Genomic DNA, 27,355 nt, shown 5'->3' with positions numbered 1-27,355 from the left:
TTATGACTAGGGTTGTCCCGATACCACTTTTTTAGGACAGAGTACAAGTACCGATACTTTTTTTCATGTAGTCGCCGATACCGAATACCGATACTTTTTTTAAATGTCATGTGACAGTTTTCAAACCACAATACAGACTAAGGATATTTTCTTTAGAATTATGAAGAACTCTAACTCAAGACATTATAAAAGAATAAAAATGAGTAAAAATGAATAAAAATGTTTTATTTGCTTGTCACGCAGTAGTAAAAAACTCAAAGAATTTTCATAGAACATGTTGATAAATACAAAAAAAGTATTCTATTTAGGTATCGGGAGCATTTGCACGAGTACGAGTACTCCCGCAAATACTCGGTATCGGTCCCGATACCGATACCAGTATCGGTATCTGGACAACCCTAATTATGACCTCTGTTTTTGAAAAAGTTTTGGGAAGTGGCTTGAAGTGGCTTGACATCCATATTGATATGTTGGTTAGTAGAATAGTGATGCACAAGGAGACTGAAAGGGTAAGCTATTGAGTAGAGAGATAGATTTGATAATTATTAGCATAGCGATGGTATTACAAGCAATGCAAAGTTATCAACTGACCAAGATAAGAGCTGTAGATAGAAAACAAAATAAATACAGCCTTGAGGGACCCCTACAAAAAGAGAGAGAGGAAAGGGGGAGGTACAGTTATAGGTGATATTGAAGGAGAGCTTAGGATGGTAGAGGATGGTAGGCGTAGAATCAGGAAAGAGGAAAATATTGAAAGCCAAGGTAGTGTTAAACTGTGCTGAAGTCATCCGAAAGGTCTAAACGTATAGTAAGTATAGTAATCTAATAGTAAGGGTAGTGTATAGTGGCCATTGGTTTTCGCAGTTAATAAGTCATGAGTTTTAGAGGAGTCGTTTCTGTAGAGTGTTGTGGGCAAAAGCCAGACTGTAAGGGGTCAAAAGGATTGTTTTCAGTGAGGTAGTATCCCGGACAGTTATAAACTAGGCATTCTATGAGTTTGGAGGTAATTGGGAGCAAGGAGATGTATTGTAGGATGTTTAGAGTGGTGGGATCCAGCAAAAGTGTTTTATTTATTTATTTTTGATCAGAAAAAGTTTTTATTGTGCCATACAACACAGGTTACAATGATTTTTTTACTAAAAATATGTAGAAGAATACGTATCGGACTAAACTGAGGAAAAAAAATGTTTTTTTTATATATTTTTTTGGGGATATTTATTATAGCAAAAAGTAAAAAATATTGAATTTTTTAAAAAATTGTCGCTCGGCCTCGGCTCTCGGGTGGAGGTGCCACAATCTTCGGTAAGGGAATCAGGAAGTGAAGCAAGAAGATGCAAGTAAAATGGGAGAGATTGAGAAGGTGAGTAAGAAAATAAAGAATAAAGCAAAAGGGTAACTTGAGTAGTTGTGAGGGAATGGGGGCCAAGGGGCAGGTGGTGAGATGGGCATCAGAGAAAACTTTTGCAATCTTCTCTGTAGTGACAGAATCAAAAGAGGAGAGCATTGATGTGGCGATAAAGATAAGTTATTTGGGAAGATATCTGGACAATGACAATCTCATCACAAACTGCATGCATCTTGTTTAGTTAGTTGGAGGTGGCAGCGGGGGACACAGTAGAAAGTTAAAGGTAGAAAAAGACAAGAACTGGATGAGAGGGTTTCAATGAAAGTGATAAAATAAATCTGTTTGTCAGCAGGGAAGGAAATGTTATACATGGCAAAGTCTTGCAGAGACCTATTTTTATGCCACACTTACTTAAGATGAGGCTATGTCTTTTGAGACTTCTGGTGTCATCTGTTTGGCAGGGTTGTAGGAGCTGGGACCTAATTCCGCATCTAGTGAGGGGAAAACCTTGTAAATATATTTTCAAAAAGAGGGGGGATAGGGGTGGGACTTTAAATGAGGCATATAGAGATACTACCATAGGCCTCCATCCCTGTAAATAGATAAAAAATGGTGGAGGTTGGGACTTTATATGAGATGCGATTTTAGCAATATGCAATTAAATATAAACATGGAAAAAAAAATGTTACCATGTGGCCAGGCTCAAAGTTGTCAACCAAAAAGCACTAAACCAAATTAATCTGTCTAACTGATGTAAGTAAAAACAGAGGTTTAGTTGCAAGCATTTGCAAATACCTGGGAAGCTGCAGCGCCAGCGACACGGCACTCTGTGTAGCTGCAGTCCTAACTATGAATTTGAGGTCTCCTGAAAGGGAGCCCAGGTGTGCTAATCAATAGGCAGAGGACAGGTGATATCCTAAGGCCCGCCCCTACCTATAGTTGGTATATCATAAGAGGTTTTATTGGATAAATCTGTTTCTATAAGATTGATACAAGATAACATACAGTAGGATGAGTTCTCACACAGACAATCAGTAAAACAAAGGTTAACTCAACATACCAGCAATGAGAGTGTCACTTGGTGTAAATTTACACAGACAGCCAGTAAAGGAGAGAGTAAACTAAAGCAGGGAGAGATTCACTCAGACATCAAAGCAGATGAAAATTCAGTGTACACACGATCAGTCCAAACTGATGAAAACAGACTGAGGTTCAGTTTCATCGGTCCAAACCTACCGTGTGTATGGCCCATCGGACGTTTGTCCTTCAGTCCAAAGTTTTAGAACTTGCTTTAAAATCAGACTAATGGACTGATGACCGATCAGTCAAAACCGATGGTTAGTACGCAAAAGCATCGGTTCAAAACCCGCGCATGCTCAGAATCAAGTTGACGCATGCTTGGAAGCATTGAACTTCGTTTTTTTCAGCACGTCGTTGTGTTTTACGTCACCGCGTTGGACTGGATTTTGAACTGATGGTGTGTAGGCACATCAGACCATCAGACCATCAGTCCATAAGGCCATCAGACCATCAGACCATCAGTCCGTTTTCATCAGTTTGGACTGATCGTGTGTACAGGGCCTAAGGATACAGAGAGCAGAAGATGATCTGAGAAGATAAATATGCAGACATATTTAAAGTGTATAAAGTGCCAGGATACTTGAGCTGAAAATGTACGCTTGGGATAAAAATTTACTTTGCAAGAGTTTCAATGCCCCCTTTTTACACACCCAAGAGAAAGTTATTAACATTTTGTTTTCCAAATTCAGTTAAACATTCTAGCATATTGTATTTTTTATTGGAGTCTGAACTAAGCAGTGGAATCACAAAATAATATAATTACAGCTGAACCAGTCTTTCCATTATATGCACTCAATAGAAAAACAACCAATGTAATGATAATATTGTATTATTTGGTACTTGACGTGATTGTAGCCGTATTAGTGCAATTGTGACTGAGAAAATTGAGTACTGTTCGTGATACTTTTTTTTTTTTTTTGCACTAATTTAGTGCAAATAAAAAAAGTATCACAGACAGTACCCAATTTTCTCTGTATTATTTGGTGAATGTTCAGGTATTGGGGCTGCTGTAAAATATCTGCACTATGCAATAAAATACGCATGTACCAAGCCAAGCAGCAGGTCTAAAAGCCCATGCATCATGCTATCAGAGCAAGAATGCATTGCATGCATGAGTATTTATCATTGGAAACTCATACACAAGCTGGTGTGTGTTAACTTTAGTACAAGCACACAAAGATACACACATACTGTACTCTGTACAATACCCCCTATAAAATTCATCATGGCGTTTTTGCTGATTTTTAATGATAATAGTAGTGTGCCCTTAATAAAGATTTATTCCTACATGGTATGTATGTATGGTAACAACAGTTAGACAGACATGCAAGACATGGGAGAACAAAACATTTTAATTCTTGGCATTTCATGACTCAAGCGATGTACATTTGGACACCAGAGTATTTTTTTTTCATAGCGAACCAAACTTAATAAACTCAACATATTTGTACTGCAGCCTATGCACATGCATGCATACATTGTGGGTGCATAGTAAATGCCAAGTGGATATTATATGATGCACTGGTATTCATGCATATCCTTTCGTAATATAGTCCCACTATACCCTTTCTAATTTCAGCTAATATACGAACGTGATGAGCCAAACTTAGTCAATGTTCTTGATGTAGTCAATAGACAACACAAAGATCAGTTGACAGCACAGAAAACAGTAAATAGCTTACTGTGTAAGATCAGCAGAGAAACATTTTCATTTAGGCCGCGTACACACGGTCGGTCCAAACCGATGAAAACGGACTGAAGGACCTTTTCATCGGTCCAAAACGATCGTGTGTGGGCCCCATCGGTCAGTTATCCTTCAGTCAAAAATTTAAAAACTTGCTTTAAAATTGAACCGATGGACGCCTAACCGATAGGTCAAAACCGATGGTTAGTTTGCAAAAGCATCGGTTAAAAACCTGCGCATGCTCAGAATCAAGTCGACGCATGCTTGGAAGCATTGAACTTCATTTTTCTCTGCACGTCGTTGTGTTTTACGTCACCGCGTTGGACTCAATCGGTTTTTTAACTGATGGTGTGTAGGTAAATCAGACCATCATTCAGCTTCATCGGTTAACCGATGAGAACGGTCCTGTGTACGCGGCCTTAGCATCTAGAAATTCACCAGAACTGCATGCATATATTTTTAATAATTTTCACTTTTTCCCAATTTCAAAATATTTAAAAAACTAATACTAAGTAATTTTGTCTGCTTTTCTTAGATCGTTTGTATGGAACATGTGAAATAGACTGGACTAAAGCCAGTTTCTCCACTATATTCAAGTCTTATATTGTGTCCATATTTATTTGCTGTTTCTTCCTGCCTGTTATGGTCATGGTCTTTTGCTATGTTTCTATTATCAACACTGTTAAATCAAGTCGTGCTTTAACTGAAGCAAATTTATCAGACAGACAAAGAAAGATGGAACGAGATGTAACCAGGGTAGGTATCTTTATACTGAAATATATAAAGACAGATTTAGAATATTATTGGATGTATTGTATGATTTTTTAATATCAGTACAGTTCAACTGTTGTGTATGGACCATGTTTCTGTTATAACTAAAAATCTCATTCTTTGTTTCAGTTATTGAGTCTCTATAGTATATATAGACACAGAGACCCAAAACTTTTAAAAGGAGGCGTCTGGCTCATTGACTATCAGTTAGAAATTTGCTACCCCTTTTTTTATTGTGTTATCAAGTATAAATATAAAAAAATGCATATTTGGCTAACTCACCCATTCTCTCCCCAAATTGTATGTGTGTATATATATATATATATATATATATATATATATATATATATATGCCTTGCCCGTGCAGTTTTTTGTCCAACCCATTGAAGTTACAAATTCTTCTCTTCTCCAGTGGTCTGAGTGGTCTTTCTATAGTACTTATTTAACAACATGTGAGTTCTAAAAAATGTATTAGCTGCACTCTACTCTTAGCTACTTTTGTCATGTTTATTACTTGTAAACAAATTGTTTGCATACAACAGTGTCTCCTTCCTGGGAGCCAACCTTGCTTGATGCTTTTAACCTCTCCTGGCTTCCTCACAAGGATAGGGAAAGTCCTCTATCCTATCCCTAGTGGAAAAACAAATAGTTAGCATCTGAGAAGTGCCTGCCAGGGAGTCTGGGTTTAATCACTGCCTAAATAAATGTATTATTGTTATAGTTTTGGCAGTTTAAACAGTTGAGGACTATTTTAACTGTGCATTATGCTGTTTGTCTACCTGAAAATCATAATGTGGCAGGTGCTACAGACCCCAAAGAAAAACTAGTTTGTGGTGTAAGTTTCTAGGGTGACAGCCCCTGTCTTCTGTTTTCTGCACCATATACATATCTAAAGCCAAGGAAGCAAATCATGCTCCCTTTCCCACCAGTAGTAATCCACTAGTGTATCTAACTAAACACTAAAAGACTCAAATTAAGGATACTAACATTTTCTGCTCAAATACATTTGTTGTCCCAAGTAATTCTCATTCTGAGGCCAATCCCCAAGAGCTAAGCATGACAATGTGTCTGGGTTTGCTAGCATACTGCAAAATAGGAAGAGATAGCCTAGCCACCGCACACCTTACACAGCCCGAGTGGTTAGAAGGTAAAATCAACCTCAGCTTGATTCATTCAGACTACAACTCCAGCATGTTTTACCCCACCTTCGGTTCTCCATGTCTAATCCTTGAGGGCAGGCAAAACATGGAGTTATGGTCTGAATGAATCAAGCTGGGGCTGCTTTTATCTGCTAACCACTTGGGCCAGATGAGGTGTATGGTAGCTATATTTTCCTATTTTTGCAGTATGCTTTGGGTCTGGACAGACCTTTCCTCAGCCTGCACACTCACTAGCTAGTGGCATCCAACTCATCAGACCTTGACAGCCTGAGTGGGGACCCTTAAGCATTTATCATGTGTTTGCTAGCAGCCTCCATCAGAATGCATCAGTGAAACAATGCAGTGGTGCTCATTTTGCAATTGCTTCTGTTTTAAAATGTGTTCCTATGTTCTCTTTATAGGTTTCCATCGTCATTTGCACAGCCTTTATAATTGCCTGGTCTCCCTATGCTGTGATATCTATGTGGTCAGCATGGGGATATTTTGTTCCCAATCTTACCAGTATACTAGCAGCTCTTTTTGCAAAATCTGCCAGTTTCTACAATCCTCTGATTTATTTTGGGATGAGCTCTAAGTTCAGAAAGGACCTTGGCATCTTGCTTCCATGCACAAAGGCAAGCGGTAAGAACCCTGTCAGACTAAAACGCTTCAAACGTCTGAAACATAAACAGGACCCCAATGCTAATTTCAAAGAACAGAAACATATTGAGCATCCTGAAGAAGTACCAAAGGTAGCACCAAGTCAAGACTCTGGAGTGGGAAGTCCCAGCAATACCCCACCACTTGAAATGAAAGATGTCTATACCTGTCATCTAAATATAGAACCTGAAAACCCAAGTTATCAGTGTGATCGGCTGTGAGTTGTATAATCATGTTATACAATGATTCATTACTTTTTTTTATAAAAGCAAAAAGAAAATGCAAGACTTTTTGAATTATGCTGTATTTTTATGCATCACTTGGTCTGTAGTTGTATATATTATATGAAGCAGTAAAAATACACACCTGCCTTATAGGTAACAACATTTTGCCTTCGTAATCTCTGAAGGAAATAGTTGTATATATACCTTAAAGTGACAAGTTAAAAAGCCATGCTTTTTTCATCACCTTCATAGTATAATAGGCAATCTGCTGACATCAAAAGAAGTAATTAATATTGATAGAAATCTTAACAAATTAGTCTGAGTCATCTAATAACCAGCAAAAGGAATTCTGCTTGGGGGAAGACCACCTAGGCAACAGCCAAGCCGCATCTAAATACCTGCCTAAAGCAAAGCAGCGACCTTGTATGGCAGCCATCAGGTCAGATCTTGAAGGCAAGAATGAAAGTTTAGTTTTCAATGCTGTTTTAAATATGTTTTCATAATTATTTCACTGTTATATTTCTGTGTAAATTGCAAAGTATATGGCGGTAACATACAGTATGTTCTGTTTCATTCTAAATAAACAACACTTGACTTCACTTAATTTTTTTGAATGACTGAACACCATACTTAAACTCTTCTAGTAAGTTATGACGTATAACACTAACTTCTGTAAAATGTTCAATGTATATATTACAATGTATTGTATTGTACTAACATTTGTGGAAAATGTACTTTTGATGTTGTAATATGCTGAGATTTATGTTTTTGTTCACAGAAGCTCATTTTAAAATTGGAAGTACCGTATATACTGGAGTATAAGCCAAGTTTTTCAGCACAATTTTTTTGTGCTGAAAATGCCCCCCTCGGCTTATACTCGAGTCACGTTTGTGCGCCTGATCTCCCGGATTTGGGAACACAGAACCAGCAGGCCCTAGATCTCCTGCACCCCAAACTTGGCATAAATATAGACCCACTCTTTCTCTACAAGTGTGCAAAGTTTTTTGTCCGGGGGACCTACGGCCGGGGAGCACCGATTTTTCAAATTCGGGCATCACTTCTGTAGACTCCCATGTTAAATGGTCATTTCTCTGTTAAGTTGGCGGACCCGGTACCAGTCAGCCGTAGGTCCCCTAGACCCAAAACTTGTCACACATGTAGCCACAGTTCTCCTCTATAAGTATGCAAAGTTTTCTGTCTGGGAGACCTAGGGCCGGGGAGCACTGATTTTTCAAAGCCGGGCACCCCTTCTATATACTCCCATGTTAAACGTAAGTCTAGTCATGGACACAGTGAGACATGGGCACAGTGAGGCATGGACACAGTAAGGCACAGTGAGGCATGGACACAGTGAGGCATAGGCACAGTGAGACATGGACACAATGAGGCATGGACACAGTGAGGCATGGACACAGTGAGGCATGGACACAGTGAGGCATGGGCACAGTGAGGTATGCACATGGACACAGTAAGGCAGAGTGAGGCACAGTGAGGCATGCAGATGGACACCCTAGGCTTATACTCGAGTCAATATTTTTTCCCAGTTTTTTGTGGTAAAATTAGGTGCCTCGGTTTATATTTGGGTTGGCTTATACTCGAGTATATACGGTATGTATTGGAAATGTATCCATTATAGTGTTGACTATTATCCTTTACCTAAAGAAATTGTTCACTTAAAAGGTGAAAATTCACTTAGCTTAGTAAATGAGATGAAGCTTTGTTCGCTGTGAATACCCAGTCATATACAAGGGAACAAAAAAAAATCATTATTTTTCTTGCAGAAGATTGGAAAATCAAAGTGAACACAGCTTCATATTTTCCACTATGCTAAGTGAACAGTCTGTATACCTTTAGTAAATTAACCCCATTGTCATTATAATAAGGACAGCTGACACGTAATTAGTTGCTATGAGCAGCATTCCTAAATATATCTAAAACAAACAAATTGGCATTGTTTACGTGGAACATCTCAAATCATTACAATACCAAACAACTTCATGATGACAGGTAAAAACTAAGGTTGTGTAATCAGTTGCTGAGTAGCCACAGATCCATGTAAGCTTAACCAAATATAATTAATGCAAAGAAGCTGAAATGATGATGATATTTATTTTTTATTTTTATTTAATGGTCGGTCCACCAAAAACAAAGAACCATTTTTTAACAAAAACTGGGGAATAAAACAACAGAACTATTTTTTTGTATCTCTCAGGGACAATGTTGCTAACTATTTGCACTTGAAGTCTTGGGTCTGCACATCAGAGGTCTTTACACACCTTGCTGGATGAGGTGTTCACCCTTTATTATGGACAATGAAGAAAGAGGAGCTAAAACACAAAAAAGTGGTTGGGAACACCAACAACTCCCAGATGGACAGAAACAGAATTGGAAACCATGGCAGGGAGATCTTGCTGCTGGAGTGCCCAAGAAATATAAGAAGCCAGGGGCTCACTCATCCAACAGGGCTCTACTTATACCTAAAATATATAACTTTGGGAGACAGGCCCTAGAAGTCTATATTCCAGAATGGTGAAAAAAATCCCACTCCAAGTAAATTATATACTATATACATTGCTAGGATTTTAATAAACATTATTGCAGATGCCTACTGTGGTAGGATTTATAAGGACATGCCCGATCCAAATGTTCCAATAAGAAAAATGTTATTACATGAGCATTCCTTTTGGGTATGCCATATCTTTTCAAGTATCTCCATAGCCGTAAGTAGATAAAATAACTGGAGTTAGCTTCTAATCCTGAAAGATACTTTGTTAGGAAAATGACAAGCAATCCAGAGAATCCTTCAATCCTTTAATTCAACATAGTGCTAATGCATTTATTCCAAAACCTTACATTGTACCATTTTCCTTTAGATTTACCCAAACCATATAACATGGATCAAACCTAAACACATGTGTGCAATCAGGCAGCCTCTTGCACTATATAGTTGAAAGTAAATCAGGGAAATTTTATAAGAAAATTGTATAATGTATGCTTTGTGTGTAAGCTTTAATCATAGCTCAAGTATCTCACATTAGATAATGCTCATATGGGCCATATGTTCAACTCTAGCCAACTGCTTATTTATGGTTTATTTCCCAGGCTGATATTTGCTTTATTTCTTCATATTTATTTATTTTAAAAATGGCAATCAGACTCACTGATTGTTCTTTTCCAATCTGATCTAGGCAAATACTCTTAATTCTATCTGATACCTGTCTATTGTAAACAAAACGGATCAGTTGAGTATTAGATAATCTACGTAAACATTTGACCCTTCTCTTCTATTGCTTGACATTCCTTCACTGAATACAACATGCACAATTCATTTATTCAGATGAATGTTCCTAGGTTTACCCAAGTCTAATAAATACTAGACATGTGCATTCGTTTTCGTCCGAATGTATTTTCGTCTGAATTTCAGGTATTTTAGAGAGAAAAGATTCGTCATTATAGAGAGAAAAGCTTCGACATTATAGAGAGAACAAATTTGACTTTATAGAGAGGAAAGATTCGACATTATAGAGAGAAAATATTCGATATAGAGAGAAAAGATCGCTGCTGGAATTGGGTGGGGGAATAAAAATAAAAATAATGATGAATGTTATTGGCTGATTGTAACCAAAGAGGAGGAGCAGTAGCTAGTAGCTAGAACTAACTTGACATTTCAACATGAACGATGAAGATTCGACAAAGCATCGAAAAACGTTGAATCTGTCATTGAAGACTTATGGTGTCTGTTGATAGTTCCACGAAGATTCGACGGAGCAGCTAAACTGTACGACGCTGCAATCATACATTTCCGGTCAAATGCTCGGCCCATAGGCCTATAGAAAAATTCTATTGTTGGTTGACTAGTAATAATAATTAATAAATATAATTATTACTAGTCATACAACATTAGAATTCTACTATAGCTAGCTTGTAGGCGGAACATTCGTCCGGAAAAGTATGATTGCAGTGTCGTACAGTTTCACTGCTCCGTCGAATCTTCTTTGAACATTCGACAGACAGTCAGATACCATAAGCCTTCAATGACAGATTCAACCTTAATTTGTTTGGATTTTTGAACAAATGCAATTTTCAATGAAAAACAAAATAAATAAAAACAAATTTCGGGAGTAACTAAATAATTTTTTTTTCGGACAAAAACGAAAATCCGAAACAAAATATTTCAGTGTGCACATGTCTAATAAATACTGCAGTTAAGTGTTGAGGATGCTTATAATTTCAGTGCAGTAATTCTAAGAAAGCATTAAGCCAAATTCAAGAGAAAGCAGATTAGATATTCTGGATCTTTTGCCTAGAAAATAAATACTGTTGCCATGATTACAAAAGCTGAGGCTGACACATTCCCCCTTCCTCTGCATTGCACTTGCCATTGTTTATATTGACAAAGTGTTCACTGCCGTCTCCTTACACAGCTGTTGTTGGATCAGCTATGGCAGGTGGGGAGAAGGGCAAGACCATACTCATAACTAGATTTGTCATGTGAATATATCTTTAGTTGAAAACCTATGCTATGAACTTTCGCCATAGACCAGAACATCATCCCTTACATAGTATTAAGTCCATCTTCCAGCAAAACTTTTAATCTTACATTTTCTCTTCACTAGGTAAATAAAAGGTGAATGGAAATTTCTGAAATCATTAATGTCACTGTGTCTATGAGTATTGTTAAGCCTAGTACACACTATAGTTTTTTTTCCTTCAACCCAGCCAGTTGAAGGAAAAAAACTGTCAGCTCTGGTCGGAGCCACTGTGCTCACTATGCAAAGTAAGTGCAGCGATCTCTCCCCATTGAGCTGTGACAGGGGGGTGGCCCCCCGCCCCGCAAGAACACTCTGATCAGCGCTTTCCGCCATTGGCTTAGAGTGCTGATCAGGAGTGGGCCGGCTGCTGGTGTTCCAGCATGCTCATTTGCCAAAAGCTGACCAAAAGGCTGGCATCTGTCGGACAGACCAACATACATACAGGCCAAATGTCGGACAGTTTTTTGAACAAGCAAATGTCTCCCGATATTCAACCTGTGTGTACCGGGCTCTAGTGTCTCTTTTTCAATTTTGGCTCCAATGGAATCAATCTGAGCTTGTAAAAGTGATTAGAAGCATTGTTCCCAGGGCGTGGGATGCTTTAGTTCTCTCATCAACAATTTGCTTTTAAAATAGGAAACAGAGTGTAAAATGCTTGGAAATGTTTGAGAACTTTGCTGATATCCAGCCAACACCTTCCCAGTGGAAACAGCTTGCTATTAGTGACCAGCACTCATTCAACAATGCTTCAATAGAGTCTGTTCATTAAGGATAACAGAACTGCTTTTATTTGTGAGTCGCTAGAGCCAAGTGTATGGCATTTAACAAGTGCCAAACACTAAAGTATTGATAGTGTAAGAAAGCCCACAGCAACTTGTTAATCATTGTCATACGTGGTTGGAGAAAAGCTGAGAACTACACTAGTCAAAGTTTAATATCATGTTAGAAATTCCTATAAAAAAAAAATCTAATAATATTCTTTAGATTGAGCCACAGTCAATGCAAGAAAGAAAATAGATACCACTGTTGTATATGTCAACATGTCAGTTATCTTTATTGATGCTTATTTTCAAATCGGATTTCATCCCATGTGATCAGAGCCATTGTCGTCTGCTAAAATTAAAGTGGAACTTAGTCAGAAAATTAAGTCCTTCTAGTTTACTTCAGGCTGATCCATTTTGCAGGTATAGCTATGTAAAACATAAAAAAATAAGTGTATATACTGTTTAAAATTCAGTATCTGCTGATACTCCGGCGTACTTTCAAATTTGCCGCTTCGTATCTTTATTTGTAATTCACAAACAAAGATACAGCGGCTTTTGGCTAAGATCCGACAGGCGTACGGCTTCGTACGCCTTTGGATCTTAGGATGCAATACTTCGGCGACCGCTGGGTGGAGTTTGCGTCGTTTTCCGCATCGGGTATGCAAATTAGCTGATTACGGCGATCCACGAAGGTACGCGCGTTCATCGCATTCTCTTACGTCGTCGCTAGTCGGTTTTTCCCGTCGCAAACATAAGCCTGCTTTTTCATTGCTTACATTTAGAACAGCCATGTTAAAGTATGGCCGTCGTTCCCGTGTCGAATTTAAATTTGTCTTTTTTTTGCGTAAGACGTCCGGGAATATGAAAGTACGTTACGCACTTCGCCATTCAAAAAACACGTCGGGGCGCCATAATTTCACGCAAAGCACGGCGGGAAATTTCCTAACGGAGCATGCGCAGAACGTTCGGCGCGGGAACGCTTCTAATTTAAATGGTACATGCCCCATTTGAATTAGGCGGGCTTGCGCCGGACGGCTTTACGCTATGCCGCCGCAAGTTTACAGGCAAGTGCTTTGTGAATCAAGCACTTACGTCGAAAACTTGCGGCGGCGTAACGTTAACGGGATACGTTACGCCGCCGCATTTGTACTTGAATCTGGCCCATAGATTCCACACTAACAATTATGCTACCAAAATTAGTATGTGCTGTAAATTCTCTCTAGCATTGCTCCTGTTTCTTCTTGCTGGATGCTGCCATTTTGTTGAAGACCAGAGCCCCTGAACAGCAGGAAATCATAAAGCAGAACTAAACCCATCGATATAACAGTTTAAAAAATATATATATTCCTGGATTGCCAGGATTGCTAACTGTCACATTTGCTTGTGTTGCTGGTCAAACAGACACAGCTTCCTTGGCTGTAAATGATAGGAGGGTTTAATTCCACTTTCAGGTTGTAAGCACATTGGCCTCTACAAATTTGTCAGTGCCTAAAAGTGCCTAAAAATGGGGAGCAACTGTATTACTGGATTTTAAACAGTATAGACTCATTTTTTATGTTTTACATAGATATACCTGCAAAAGGGGCCAGCCTGAAGTGATCTAGCAGGACTTCATTGTCTGACTAATGTTCCACTTTAATGTGGAATGTATGTACAGTGCTAAAGAACATTACTGTTTATCCAGTTGTAAAGGGTATAATTCCACTTTAATAGACCACAAAGTTATTTTGAAATATATAGTTACAGGTAAAAATAAAGGTTCTTATCCTTGTAAGATGCTTTGTAAATTGAGCCCCATGTGCATATGCATGTATGACATCAGGTGGGTTTTCTAAATGCAGAAGGCATGTGTGCAAAATCCTGAGTTGAGTCCCTATTCACTTCCTATCCCAAAATGATTCCACAGTCATTTTAATCAATGTCTAAACACTTCCCGCCCACCATATAGCAGAAGGACAGGTGCAAAGTGGTTAAGTTATCCTGACTGGGCTTCATATGATGCCCAGCAGGATAAGCGTCTTGTGCACGCCCGCGAGAGCAAGCAAAGCGGCAATCGGTGGTGTCGTGTGGGTTGTTGCTCTGATCCGATCTATGATGTAGGCTTTTTACCATGTGATCAGCTTTGTCCAATCACTGCTGGTCACATCGTAACCAGGAAGTGCCTTTTATCGGCTTTTCCTCTATTCATGCTGAGAAGGCACGGGTAGAGGAAAGCCGATCTGGGGGGGGGGGGGGAGGTCTGCGCTGATAATCAGTGCATTAATTATCAGTACAGACCCACCAGGGATGCCCACTAAGAGCCCTACAGGGATGCCCATCTGTGCCCACCAGGGATGCAAATCAGTGCCTATTAGGCCGTGTACAGACGACCAAACATGTACGATGAAACCGGTCCGCCGGACCGTTTTCACCGTACATGTCTGCCCGGGGATTTCTGTATGGTGGCTGTACTCACCATCATACAGAAATCCGTGCGTAAACAATACGCGGGTCGTGTCCGTGCCGTCGCGGCGACGATGACGCGGCGACGTGGGCGGCCCTGCCAGTTCAATGCTTCCACGCATGCGTTGAAGTCATTCGACGCATGCGAGGGATGGCAGGCGCTCGGACGACCGAACATGTCCGAGCGGGCAGGATTCCAGCGGGCTGTTTTAAAACAAGTCCAGAAATATTTGCCCGCTGGAAAAAGGCCCGGCGGGCAAATGTATGCTGGAATCCTGTCCGCTCGGGCCTACACACGACCAAACATGTCTGCTGAAACTGGTCCGCGGACCAGTTTCAGCAGACATGTTCGGTCGTGTGTACGGGGCCTTAGAGATGCCAATTACTGCCCATCAGTAATGCCTGTCAGTGCCTCCTCATCAGTGCTGCATATCAGTGCCACCCATCAGTGCCGCCCATCAGTGTCCATCGTTGCCCACCAGTGTTGCCTATCAGTGTTCATCAGTGCCACCCATCAGTGCCCATCAGTGATGAATATTAGTGCCTCATCATCAGTGCCACCTTATCAGTGCCACCTCATTAGTGCCCATCAGTGCTGCCTTATCAGTGCCCATTAGTGCAGCCAAAACAGTGCCTGTCAGTGAAGGATAAAATGTACTTGTTTACAAAATTGTATAATTCTATAACACATTGAACCTTAAATATAATATAATGGTTTCAAAATCCATTATAACAACTATTAATCCGTCCCAAAAAAAAGTTTTCTTTTTTTTCCCTTCTTATATATTTTATCAAAGCTTAAATCAAAACCATCCCATATATCCAATTAATTATCAAACCGAGCCAGAAGATAAAAAAAAAGGGGAAAAAAATAAACATGAATTCCTTAATTCCTTCTATCCCCAGTGACCCCAAGCATTCCTTATGTGGAACCACACATATTATAATTAATGCCCCCCACACTTTATCGTACTTACTAGGACAACCCCTATTCATGTAAGTATCTCTATGCAATGGGCGATTATTATTTACCAATTGTTTCCAGTATAGGAGCATAGGAAGGCAAGATTTCTTCCAATACAACGCAATGGCTATTCTTGCGTAGAATAATGTTATATTAGCGAACACTCGTTCAGACACTGTAGGAAAATTAGCCTCTACCAGACCCAGCAAGCAAACAGACATTGAAACCGTAAAGGAGCAAGCGTGATAGAGTTCAATAGATCCACCACTTCCACCCAAATAATAACTATATATGGGCAAGTCCAGAAAATGTGTGTAAAATCCCCCTGAATTGCTCCACATTGGCAACACTCTGAAGGGCACACAGAATTTATGTTTTGAAGTCTGTGTGGCTTGATGTATGCTCTATGTACCAATTTATATTGGATCATGATGTCTCTCAAGGATACCAAAGATCGCAAAGGGAAACCCCACACACCCCTCCAATCCTCCATATCCAAATCTGGTATATCTCGCACCCACTTAGCTCTAAGAACATCTTATGGTAAGATAGAAATTAATGTGAGGTGAGAATACAATCTTGATTTTTTTTGTTTTTTTAGCAACAAATAAAAAACCCAGTGGTGATCATATACCAACCGCCTCCCAACGTTTCGTCTCGATGGGGACGGTATCCCGTGACCACGTCCCCATCGAGACGAAGCGTTGGGAGGCGACATTCTGGCGTCACCGTGTTAAGTGTTTACACCCGGAAGATACAGGTGTTTGTTCGAGGAGCCGGCCGGCTCGACTTTTATACATGCTGTAATATGACTACTTTGATGTAAGTGCACATCTTTTTATCTTATTAAAAAATCTTGAGGATCTTATGCTATGGGAGCTCTCCTTTCTTTTTAAACATATGTACCGGTATACTGCTTGAGGCCATCCATCACTGTGACCGTCCCAGCTTGGTGATATGCTGTGAGGATACCATTATCATATGCTGTCTATGATCTCCTGTAATAAGAGATCGTAGAGTTCCGGTAAGAGTCAGTGTGTGACCTAGGTGGGGAGGTGCTTCTATCATCACTTTTTTCAGGAGTTGGGATTATTTTTCCATACACATTAGGATGTTAAGAGGCATATTTTGAGCTCAACATTTAGATGCAGAAAAAAAATACTTCTGGTTTGCATTTCTGATTTGAGCTTGGAGGCAGAAAAACGTAAAGCTCTCCTAAACTCGTCTAAACTTTGTACAAAAAATGCTCTATATGAGTGTTTTTTACTCCTGAGAGAACAGACTTTTTTTAAGCCCAGTATGCATGGAGCCTTAGGAGGATGCAGATAAAAATGAGGGAATAAAATCTGATAAAAATCTTGCAATGTACAACTGATATGGAGACAACTGTTTACTCAGATTTTAATGTGCTTACAATATTACACCTGGAAGCAGTACATAAATTAATTCTCTGTATATGCATCCCAACTATAAGGCTGGGTTCACACTATTGCCAATTGGATGCTGGTTTCTCTGCATCCAATTCACATAGCAGTAGGATGTGACCTGCTCTTTTTGGAGTCGGTTCACACATCTCGGTGGCGACTCCGGGGCGCATTGCACAGGAGTCCGTTTCAGGTCCGAATTCAGCCAAGAATTCAGGCTGAATTCACACCTAAAACAGTGAATGGAGACACATTGGACTCCTGCTGTGAACTGCTGCGTTCTCCGGGGTTCCCTTCTCCCCTGTAAATATGACAACCATAACATTTTGTATTTCCCCTCTGTCCTGATGATATGGGTCACCTGGACAAATAGGGAAGGAGATTTTCTCAGCAGGGACATGGAAAGCAATAATAATCTGACAGATATTTTATTCCTTTAGTAATCAATCCAAAGCTAACAAGAAAACATTTTGGCTAAAGATACACTTTAATTAAATAAAAATATTTTATTAAGACTAAGAGTAAGGGAGTGTATAATATATGTTTTTAGAGCTTTGAAAAGTACTCTCTGATTATAACACACAAAATCATTGTATTCTATAATTGTAGATCTTATTAGAACTGGTATCATTAGAAACCAATAAAGCTTTCCTGTCTGAAGATTCAAGTAAGAAGAATGTTAACGTGAGAAAGTTGTGACCTTGTTTAAGAGGTTTTATCTAGCTGAGCCTTGGGCACTGGAAATGTTAATGACTACAGGGCACAGAATCAAAAAATGTTTTTTAAATGATAAAAAATAGTAGGACTATGTGCATTTTGACAGTGGTATTCAAGTCACAGTGATATTATTAATGAAAATGTAAGGTTGAATTAGGGTGTCCAACAAACAACAAAAACTGTTTACAAACTAGTGAGACCTTCAAAGAAATAAAAGATAGAAGTTCACAAAGGATTTGTCAACCATGATGGAAGAACATAGTGTCCATTCCTTCAACACTGTGATCTCATCTCTTTATGCCCTACTATATAACTAGTAAGCTTTCACAATTTTTCTAAGGTTAACCACAGACAGTAGACAGGGGCCATTCACTTATAAAAGATCTGAGCTATACGGTATATATATATTTTTGACAGTTATCTGTATTGTGTATTGTATTTACACTGTATTTATGTTTATTATACTGCACTAATGATTTTAGCCAATTACACCTATTTTTTCCTCTATAACTGCCCTCAAGTTTTATTGCAGACTGCTAATCTGTATTCAGCTATATTGCTATTTCTCATACTTCAAAAACACTATGGAGTTTATTCATCATATATGCAAAAAATCTTGCCAGTTTGGATTCATCAATTATTTTCAGATAAAAGATTTGAAAATTATAGTGTATGTATACCTAAATGTTCTTTGTTGTTTTGGAGAGAGAATGTTTAGAAACTAGAGTTGAGTGGACACCTGGATGTTCGGGTTCGGACCCGAACCCGGACTTTGAAAAAAAAGTTCGGGTTCGGGACCGAACCCGAACCCGGACTTTGACCCGAACCCCATTGAAGTCAATGGGGACCCGGACTTTTGACTACAAAAATGTCTCTAAAAACTAAGGGAAAGGGCTGGAGGGCTGCAAATGGCAGCAACATGTCGGGAAGAGCATGGCAAGTACTCTGGAAATAAATGTGGATAGGGAAATAACTTAAAATAACATAAAAAAAAATAAAATAAAAAATATAATGATTTTTGACCTTTGAGGACGAGGTCCAAACATGTTTTGTTATAAATTATTGAACCCCCCAATGCTGTAAAGGGTTTTAGGGAATTTAGTGTACATTTGTAATTGTATTCAGAATGAAATCCTACAAGGACTTCATAAAGAACCATATGCAACTAATATGACATCAATTGGTTTTGTAATACAGTAGTAAATGCAAAATTCAAGGCAATGGGCACTGTTGAAACGCTACCTGGTCGTGGCAGAAAGAAGATGCTGACTTCGACTGCTGTGCGCTACCTGAAGCGTAGAGTGGAGAAAAGTCCCTGTGTGACTGCTGAGGAACTGAGAAAATATTTGTCAGATGTGGGTACTGAAGTTTCTGCTCAGACAATATGGCGCACACTGCGTAATGAAGGCCTCCATGCCAGAACTCCCAGGCGCACCCCCTTGCTGTCTCCAAAGAATAAGAGTCGACTGCAGTATGCCGAAAGTCATGTGGGCAAACCACACACGTTTTGGGATTGTGTTCTGTGAACTGATGAAACAAAATTACAACTGTTTGGGCCCATGGATCAACGCTATGTTTGGAGGAGGAAGAACAAGGCCTATGATGAAAAGAACACCTAGCCTACTGTGAAGCATGGCGGGGGTCAATCATGCTTTGGGGCTGTTTTGCTTCTGCAGGTACAGGGAAGCTTCAGCGTGTGCAAGGTACCATGAATTCTCTTCAGTACCAGGAGATATTGGATGACAATGTGATGCAGTCCGTCACAAACCTGAGGCTTGGGAGACGTTGGACCTTTCAACAGGACAATGATCCCAAGCATACCTCCAACTCCACTAGAGCATGGTTGCAGATTAAAGGCTGGAACATTTTGGAGTGGCCATCGCAGTCACCAGACTTAAATCCGATTGAGAACCTCTGGTGGGACTTAAAGAAAGCAGTTGCAGTGTGCAAGCCTAAGAATGTGACTGAAGGTGGAAGCGGCGGTGGAGGAGGAGGAGGAGGAGGAGGTAGCCAACACAGCAGGTTTTGGTTTTTATTTGATTTATTTTTTAAATTAGGGTAAACCCCAAAATAGTGAGACAGATCTAGGGTTGCTACCTCATCCCTTTAAACCTGAACACAGAGTTACACAGGTTCTGGGGCTAATTTGATTATCAGCCAGAGAACCTGTGTAATTAATATGTTTTTGCTTTGAAAGGGATGAGATGGCAACCCTAGAAAGCTAAGAAAAAAACAATGGCTGGGTAAGACCGGCCCGGTGTCTATTCTGAACAAGGTACGGACAACTCCTCTGGGATCCATGCCTGGTTCATTTTAATGAACGTGAGCTTGTCCACATTGGATCTGGACAGGCGGCTGCGCTTGTCTGTGATAACGCCCCCTGCCATGCTAAATACACGTTCAGACAATACACTGGCCGCAGGGCAGGCCAGCACCTCCAAGGCGCAAAGGGCAAGCTCAGGCCATGTGCCCAATTTGGATACCCAGAAGTTTAAGGGGGCATAGCCGTCATTCAGTACGTGTAGGGGTGTGCTCACATACTGCTCCACCATGTTGCTGAAATGCTGCCTCCTGCTAAAACGTTCCATATCAGCTGGTGGTGCTGTTTGTTGTGGCGTGCTGACAAAGCTTTTCCACATTTCGGCCATGCTAACCCTGCCTTCTGAGGTGCTGGCGGTGCCCCTGCTGCGTTGGCGACCTCTTCCTCCTCCTCTGCCTTCGCCTTCTGCTTCCACTGTGGCCCCGCTGCCAGGTGGGAATTGCACCAGCAGCGTGTCTAACAGCGTGCGCTTGTACTCGCGCATCTTGCGTTCACGCTCCAGTGAGGGGATTAAGGATGGTACATTGTCCTTGTAACGGGGATCCAGCAGCGTGGCCACCCAGTAATCAGCACCTGTCATAATGTGCAAAACACGCCGGTCGTTGCGGAGACACTGCAGCATGTAATTGCTCATGTGTGCCAGGCTGCCCAGAGGCAACGAAAAGCTGTCCTCTGTGGGAGGTGTATCATCTGTGTCCTCTGTATCCCCCCAGCCACGCACCAGTAATGGCCATGAGCTGGTCTGGATGGGGTGGGGCTGGGCTGGCTGGTCTGGCGACTTTAATCTAGTGCCGTCTAGGGATCTGGACAGACTCCACCCATCTGGTCCCAAGCAGCAGAGTCTTTCTCACTGGACATCTGCCTTTCATATGACGGATGTCTGGCGACACTTCCATGCGTCAGACAGGGAATTCACCTGCCTTTCCACCACCTACCGGACCATGTCTCGGATCAATTTGGCCTTTGCCTCCCCGACGCTATTGCGGAGGGTGATCTCTACTGAGATCCTTTCTCGGGGTATATCCGACCATGCTCCGTTATCCGTTGTTATTCGGACTTCGCAGGTGGAGGGGACGGGGGTGTGGAGGCTGTCTAAGTACTGGATTGCGGACCCTGAAATTCAGGAGGTAATGCCAGAGGCTCTATGTAACTATTGGGTGGACAATGATGGTTCTGCGGGCCCTAAGGTGCTGTGGGATGCTTTTAAGGCATGGATGTGGGGGGAATTTATCACTCGCATAGCTCAGCGGAAGAGGCATTCTGTGCAGTCTCTGCAGTCCTTAGATGATCAGGCGAAGCTCCGGGAGGCTGAATATGTGAGGGTGCCCATCCAGAATAACTATATTACCTGGCAGGATTCAGTGAGAGACCTCTCTGTTCTTAGAACTTACCAAAAAATCTATGCTTGACACGTCCCAGAGGGTGTTTGAGTTTGGGGACAAAAATGGCAGGCTGCTGGCATGGTTGGCGAGGGGGCAGCAGGGGGTCACCCACATTGCTCGATTGAGGGGACCGGATGGCGAATTGTTGACTAGCCAGGTGGATATCAAGGAGCGCTTTCTGAGCTTTTACCAGAACCTTTACGCCTCTAGAGCTTCTTATAGTTCCTTGGAGCTTCAACAATATTTAGATCGAGTCTCTCTCCCCTCCTTGGACTCAGCTAGCTGAGCCTTGGGCACTGGAAATGTTAATGGGCACAGAATCATGTTTCTTTTTAAATGATAAAAAATAGTACAGTAGGATTACCTGCACTTTGGCAGTAATATACAAGTGATATTATTAATAAAAATATAAGGTTGTATTAGGGTGTCCAACAAACAACAAAATGTATTAATGTTTATGCCTCGCGCCACGACCATATCGAATCCCCCCCCCCGGTGCCAACCTCGGGCTGAAGCCCCTGGTCTTCTTGCCACCTAGCAACACCCCTGGATCTGAGCTATATACTGTATATCTATCTTTGACAGTTATCAGATTTTCTGGCATGAATTCAGGTTTGAGTGCTTTTGCCCTGGCACATTTTTTTCCTTGGCTTTAGTTTATAACATTCACAGCTAGAATTTAGCTTGTTCTGATAAGAAACAAGAATTATTTTCCAAACTTTTGCTTTAAATGTTTCCATCCACAAGATCAAATTCAAAGGTTGACTGTAATCCACTAATAATCAGATTTTTAAAAGAACAATTTTTAGCAAAACTCCGGTCATGTATGAATTTCTTTACTATTTCTTCCATAGACCTTAGAATATGTTTGCTGGCTACACACATAGAAATTATTTTACATTTCTACACATCATTTCCATTGATTTAGCTGAGAGTTAACTTGCAGGCAAAATATTAGTGAATCCAAACAAATGTATCTGAAATCCTATAGGACCCAGCATCATCATCAACTGTTTGTGTCAGTCATCTAACCTTAACAAAATTTCCTAGGGGTTCCAAAGTATATTTTTTATGATTTACATTTCTATTCTTTATGAGAATAACATTTACAACCATTTTCTTTTCTTTATCATAATAGAAAAAAAAACAGAGCTTTAAGAGTTCCAAAACCTGTGGGGTTGATTTACTAACTCTGGCGAGGGCAAAATCTGGAGTAGCTCTGCTTAAAAAACAGTCAGCTTCAAGGGTTTTTGAAAAAGCCTAATTGAACGAGATGAAGTAAGAAGCTGATTGGCTACCATGCACAGATGTATAAAATTTTTTAGTAAATCAACCCCTTTGCATACATGTTTAGGTGACAGTGGAGACATGTCGGTGTTCTCTGGAATAATACTTAACAGTGGAGGTGCAGGCACTCCAGTGAAACCTAAAGTGATTATAAAGGTTTTTTTTTGTTTTTTTTTTAATAACAAACATGTCATACTTACCTTCTCTGTGCAAGGGTTTTGCACAGAGTGGCCCCAATCCTCCAGTTCTGGAGACCCCCAGTGGCACTCCTGGCTCCTCCTCCTCGAGTGCCCCCCACAGAGAGCCGCATTCCATGGGAGCACTCATGCGGGTAAGCTCCCGAGTCTTTTTGCTGCGTCCATTGACACAGACAGCAGGACTCAGCCTGGGCCCTGGCTTCTGTGCCCCTGGATTTGATTGACAGCATTTGGAGCCAATGGCTCCTGCTGATATCAGTCCATCCAATGAGGACCCGAGACAGTGACTGGAGCTGCTGGGCTCGTGCTCACTGGAATGATCTGATTCAGGTAAGAAAAATGGTGGTTCTAGGGGGCCGCTGCTTGACAGAAGGTTTTTCACCTTGATGCATAGAATGCTTTAAAGCGGGAGTTCTCCCATAAATGTTTTTTTTTACTTCGATTCCCTTAGATGGATGCTCGTTGTGTCTAGGGGAATCGGCTAGTTGTTTTTAAACCCGAGCAGTACTTACCGTTGTAGAGGGCGATCTTCTCCGCCACTTCCGGGTATGGGTCTTCGGGACTGGGCGTTCCTTCTTGAGTGACAGTCTTTCGACAGGCTTCCGACGGTCGCATCCATCACGTCACAAGTAGCCGAAAGAAGCCGAACGTTGGTGCGGCTCTATACTGCGCCTGCGCACCGACGTTCAGCTACTTTTGGAAAATCGTGACGCGATGGATGCGACCGTCGGAAGCCTGTCGGAAGACTGTCAATCAAGAAGGAACGCCCAGTCCCGCAGCCCATACCCAGAAGTGGCGGAGAAGATCGCTCTCTAAAAAGGTAAGTACAGGTTCGATTTTAAAACAACTAGCCAATTCCCCTAGACACAACGAGCATCACTCTAAGGGTAAAAAAAGCATTTTAGCGGTGAACCTCCGCTTTAAGGCTGAACCTGGGTGGACTCACATGAAGGACTGACTGATTGTATATCTATGTCTGTTATGTGGATTATGTGAATGATGTACACAAGATATTTTACTTTGCCTATATTTTAATGTGTTTGGTTCCTTATTTTTGGAACTCCTATAGTTATTTTCTATTATAGGATATCATTTTATGGGTGTATATATCATTATTAATGTGACTGATAAAGTAACATCAAAACAAATGCTAAGGGAAATTATCACAATGAAATACAGTGGTGTGGAAGTCCATATATGTGTGGTGACCACATGATGTGGAAAAGCTCCTTCCAAATAGAGACACTGGATGTTGAATGGCCGATAGCCAGAGGGGATCAAGGTTACTTCACACAAAGAGAGGATGAAATACTCTTACCCTGTGTTGTGGACTCATCTGTTTATAAAACAGTGGGTCTGATGAGCTTGTGGTCTTAAGGGCCTGAATAAGCGTGGCAGGATCTCCCAGGAGAGCGATGCAATCTCGGTAACTCCTATGAAATGGATCTCGAGGTCTGAAGCGACAAACCAGTGGACCCTCTGCTGCAGACTGAATATTGACAAGTTTGTATATACTCCAAAAATAAAACAAACAAAAAGAGAGTGCTCCAAATTAATGCAGGTCATAAAAAACACTGAGGGCCATATTCTCCTACATTTGCGGCGGCCGTAGCATAAGCCATTTACACTACGCCGCCGCAACTTACTGGAGCAAGTGCCGTATTCCTCAAGCACTTGCTCCGTAGTTTGCGGAGGCGTAGTGTAAAAGGCCCGGCGTATCCCCGCGTATTTCAAAGGGGGCAGCTTATATTTAAATTAAGCGCGCCCCCGTTTCGATCGAACTGCGCATGCGTCAGGCTAAAAATAGCCCAGTGCGCATGCTCCAGTTCTCGGCGGAAAACGTCAATGACGCCGACGTGTGCGTCATTGACGTAAAGTCGTATTCAAGAACGACTTAGAAAAACGACGTACCCAACGGGAAAAGACGACGCGGACCCGACGCCATACTTAACATGGATACGGCGGACTTGCGTAAACTTACCCCTCATATAGCAGGGGTAAGTTTACGCTTACGCAAAAGACGCGAATTTGTTCGGGAATCAGCGTATCAGGCTAATTTGCATAAACAAATGAGACCTGAACGTAAACGCCACCTAGCGGCTGGCGGCGAATTACATTTAAGATCCGACAGTGTAAGTGACTTAGATCTGTCGGATCTTCAGCGTATCTATGCGAAAATGATTCTAGGAATCACTCGCATAGATACGCGGGTCAAAAAACAGAGATACGACGGAGTATCCTGAGATACTCTGTCGTAACTCTTCTGAGAATATGGCCCTGAAAGTTTATTATGATAAAAAGGAGGTCATACAAAAATGACAACAAATAAAAAGTGATCACATGAATGAAAGAATAAAAGCAGTATGGGGTGCTGTGAAGCCAAAAAGCTGACGCGTTTCAGCTCAGAAAACCGTCACCAGGGGCAGTTCTCTTAATACTTCTCAGCATTTATTGCAATTGTACCTTGTAGTGCGAGTTTATTATACCCCAGTAAATTATTTAAAATGGGGCTTTTGTCAGAACTAGTTTGTCCAAAATGTAGTAGAGATCATGGGGATCTCATCCGCATGCTGTGGAGATGTCCCAAGTTACACAGATACTGGACATCTGTTCTTGCAATGGTCAATAGAGTATTCCAAACAGACATCCCTTCTGACCCCAGGCTCTCTCTGCTGGGAGTTTTTGATGATATTATACTAGATGTCTTTACTAAGGAAGCTGTTGACAAAGCCTTGTTTCAGGCATGTAAAATGATTCTCCTCCACTGGAAATGTACTTCCCCTCCAACCCTTAAGGAATGGCTAGACCATATGGGAACAACTTTAAGATATGAAAAGTTTATTTACCAGCACTGTAAATGCCCCGCTAAATTTGAGAGGGTTTGGGGAGGTTGGCTTGATGCACAAGGCTTGGCCCTAGTAGACCTGATTATAGATGGGATATATAGAATTCTGTTGGTTACTCAATGCTGGTTATTACTAGCTGACTTTGGAGTGTGCAATATTAATGCTCTATTGGCACTGTAATTTTGGTTTTCAGACACTAAGTATGTTCTCTTTAGTGAGCTCTATGCAGTTGGGAGCTGTAATTGCCTATTTGTTTTCTACTGTTTTTTACATTACAACTTACAACACTGCATTCTTTTGTAAGTGTTTATGGAACATGTATGCTTGAATGTGTTCAAATAAAACTTTCTTCTGATTTAAAAAAAATATTTTAGGGAACACAGCTATCAAAGGATACATAAACATTATGTTTAGTAACATGTTGTCAGCAGGAGAGGAAATGAGGATAATACTTCTAGTGAAGCACCAGATAGCAAAACATCCTTGACAGGGGTGGGCAAACACTTTAATTAAAGAAAGTAACCCTCAGTGCTATCAATCAAGAATAGTACAGATATCACAATTTGTAGACGCTAAGGGTTATACTTTTTTTTAATTAGAAAATTGTGTAAATCCTGGATCAGAGTTGTATCAATATTACTGTTGTTGCCCATTTTGGATTGTAAAGAGTGTTTTTAAATGTGTTTATAGTTTATTGAATGTATAACAAGACTTGGTATGGTGGTAGTTTAGGCATAGGCAGTGGCGTCTCCAGCTTTCGTATTTAGGGGGGGCACATGGGGGGACAGGGACAAAAGTAGGGGGGCAACTAAATCCTGGGGCCCTTTACTACGATCCCACAATGGGCCCTTTACATGTTCTGCAGTGAGCTCCCTTCCTATTATACTGGGGCCCCCCTGGGTGACAGAAAACAAGATATATATGTCACCAGCACAACAAGAATATATAAGGATCCAAAGCAGTGGGAGAAGTATCAGGGTTGCAAATGTTGTCTTGCCACCGGGCTCTGCTTTTCTGCCACTGTGGGGTTCCCCAGCTGTCCTGTCCCTGCTATTGACAGCACTGGTCTGGCATCTGTCTCCTTGGCAGTGGCGGCAGTCTATTAGGACCTAGTGCTGGTGACATTATGGGTGCATGCAGGGGAAGGCTGGCACTATTGGTTGTAGAGAGCCGAGCCCCCGGCTGGTCACCTAGCAGCAATAATGCTGTATAACCTTCTCTGTTGACATGCTGATCAGGATGTGATCCAGGTGATGCTCCCAGTCAGATCTAATAAACACAGTATTTATTTGCATCAAGAGTACAACCACATATATATAATCAACCATATGTTCAGCAGCCATGTGGGCTCTATGCCTGTGTGGGCTTTGATAAATAAAATCACTGATATTTAACACTAGGATTTGACTAGGAGCATCACCTGGATTGCGTCACGATCAGCATGTCAGAGAAGACTCCACTTCTGCTAAGCAACCTGCAGGGAGCTCAACTGTCTACAATAGGGTGACCAGACATCCCCGGTTTCAGGGGACAGTCCCCGGATTGAGGAGACTGTCCCCGGACCAAGTCTGTCCCCT

General features: G+C 41.1%; 1 protein-coding gene across 1 annotated transcript in view; it reads left to right on the top strand.

Annotated features, from left to right (window-relative positions):
• Positions 1–7,502, top strand: part of LOC120937540 (opsin-5-like) — a 73,377-nt gene extending 65,875 nt beyond the window's left edge. Inside the window, exons 5-6 of the mRNA XM_040350846.1 lie at positions 4,645–4,865; positions 6,442–7,502. Coding sequence (XP_040206780.1) covers positions 4,645–4,865; positions 6,442–6,900 — 680 coding nt within the window. The 3' untranslated portion in view covers positions 6,901–7,502. The remainder of the gene's footprint in view (positions 1–4,644; positions 4,866–6,441) is intronic.
• The last annotated feature ends 19,853 nt before the right edge of the window (positions 7,503–27,355 follow it).

The sequence above is a fragment of the Rana temporaria genome, chromosome 4, assembly GCF_905171775.1.
Source record: "Rana temporaria chromosome 4, aRanTem1.1, whole genome shotgun sequence".
NCBI classification, from domain to species: domain Eukaryota; kingdom Metazoa; phylum Chordata; class Amphibia; order Anura; family Ranidae; genus Rana; species Rana temporaria.
Note: the sequence above shows the minus strand (reverse complement) of the source record. Positions and strands in the feature narration are given on the sequence as shown.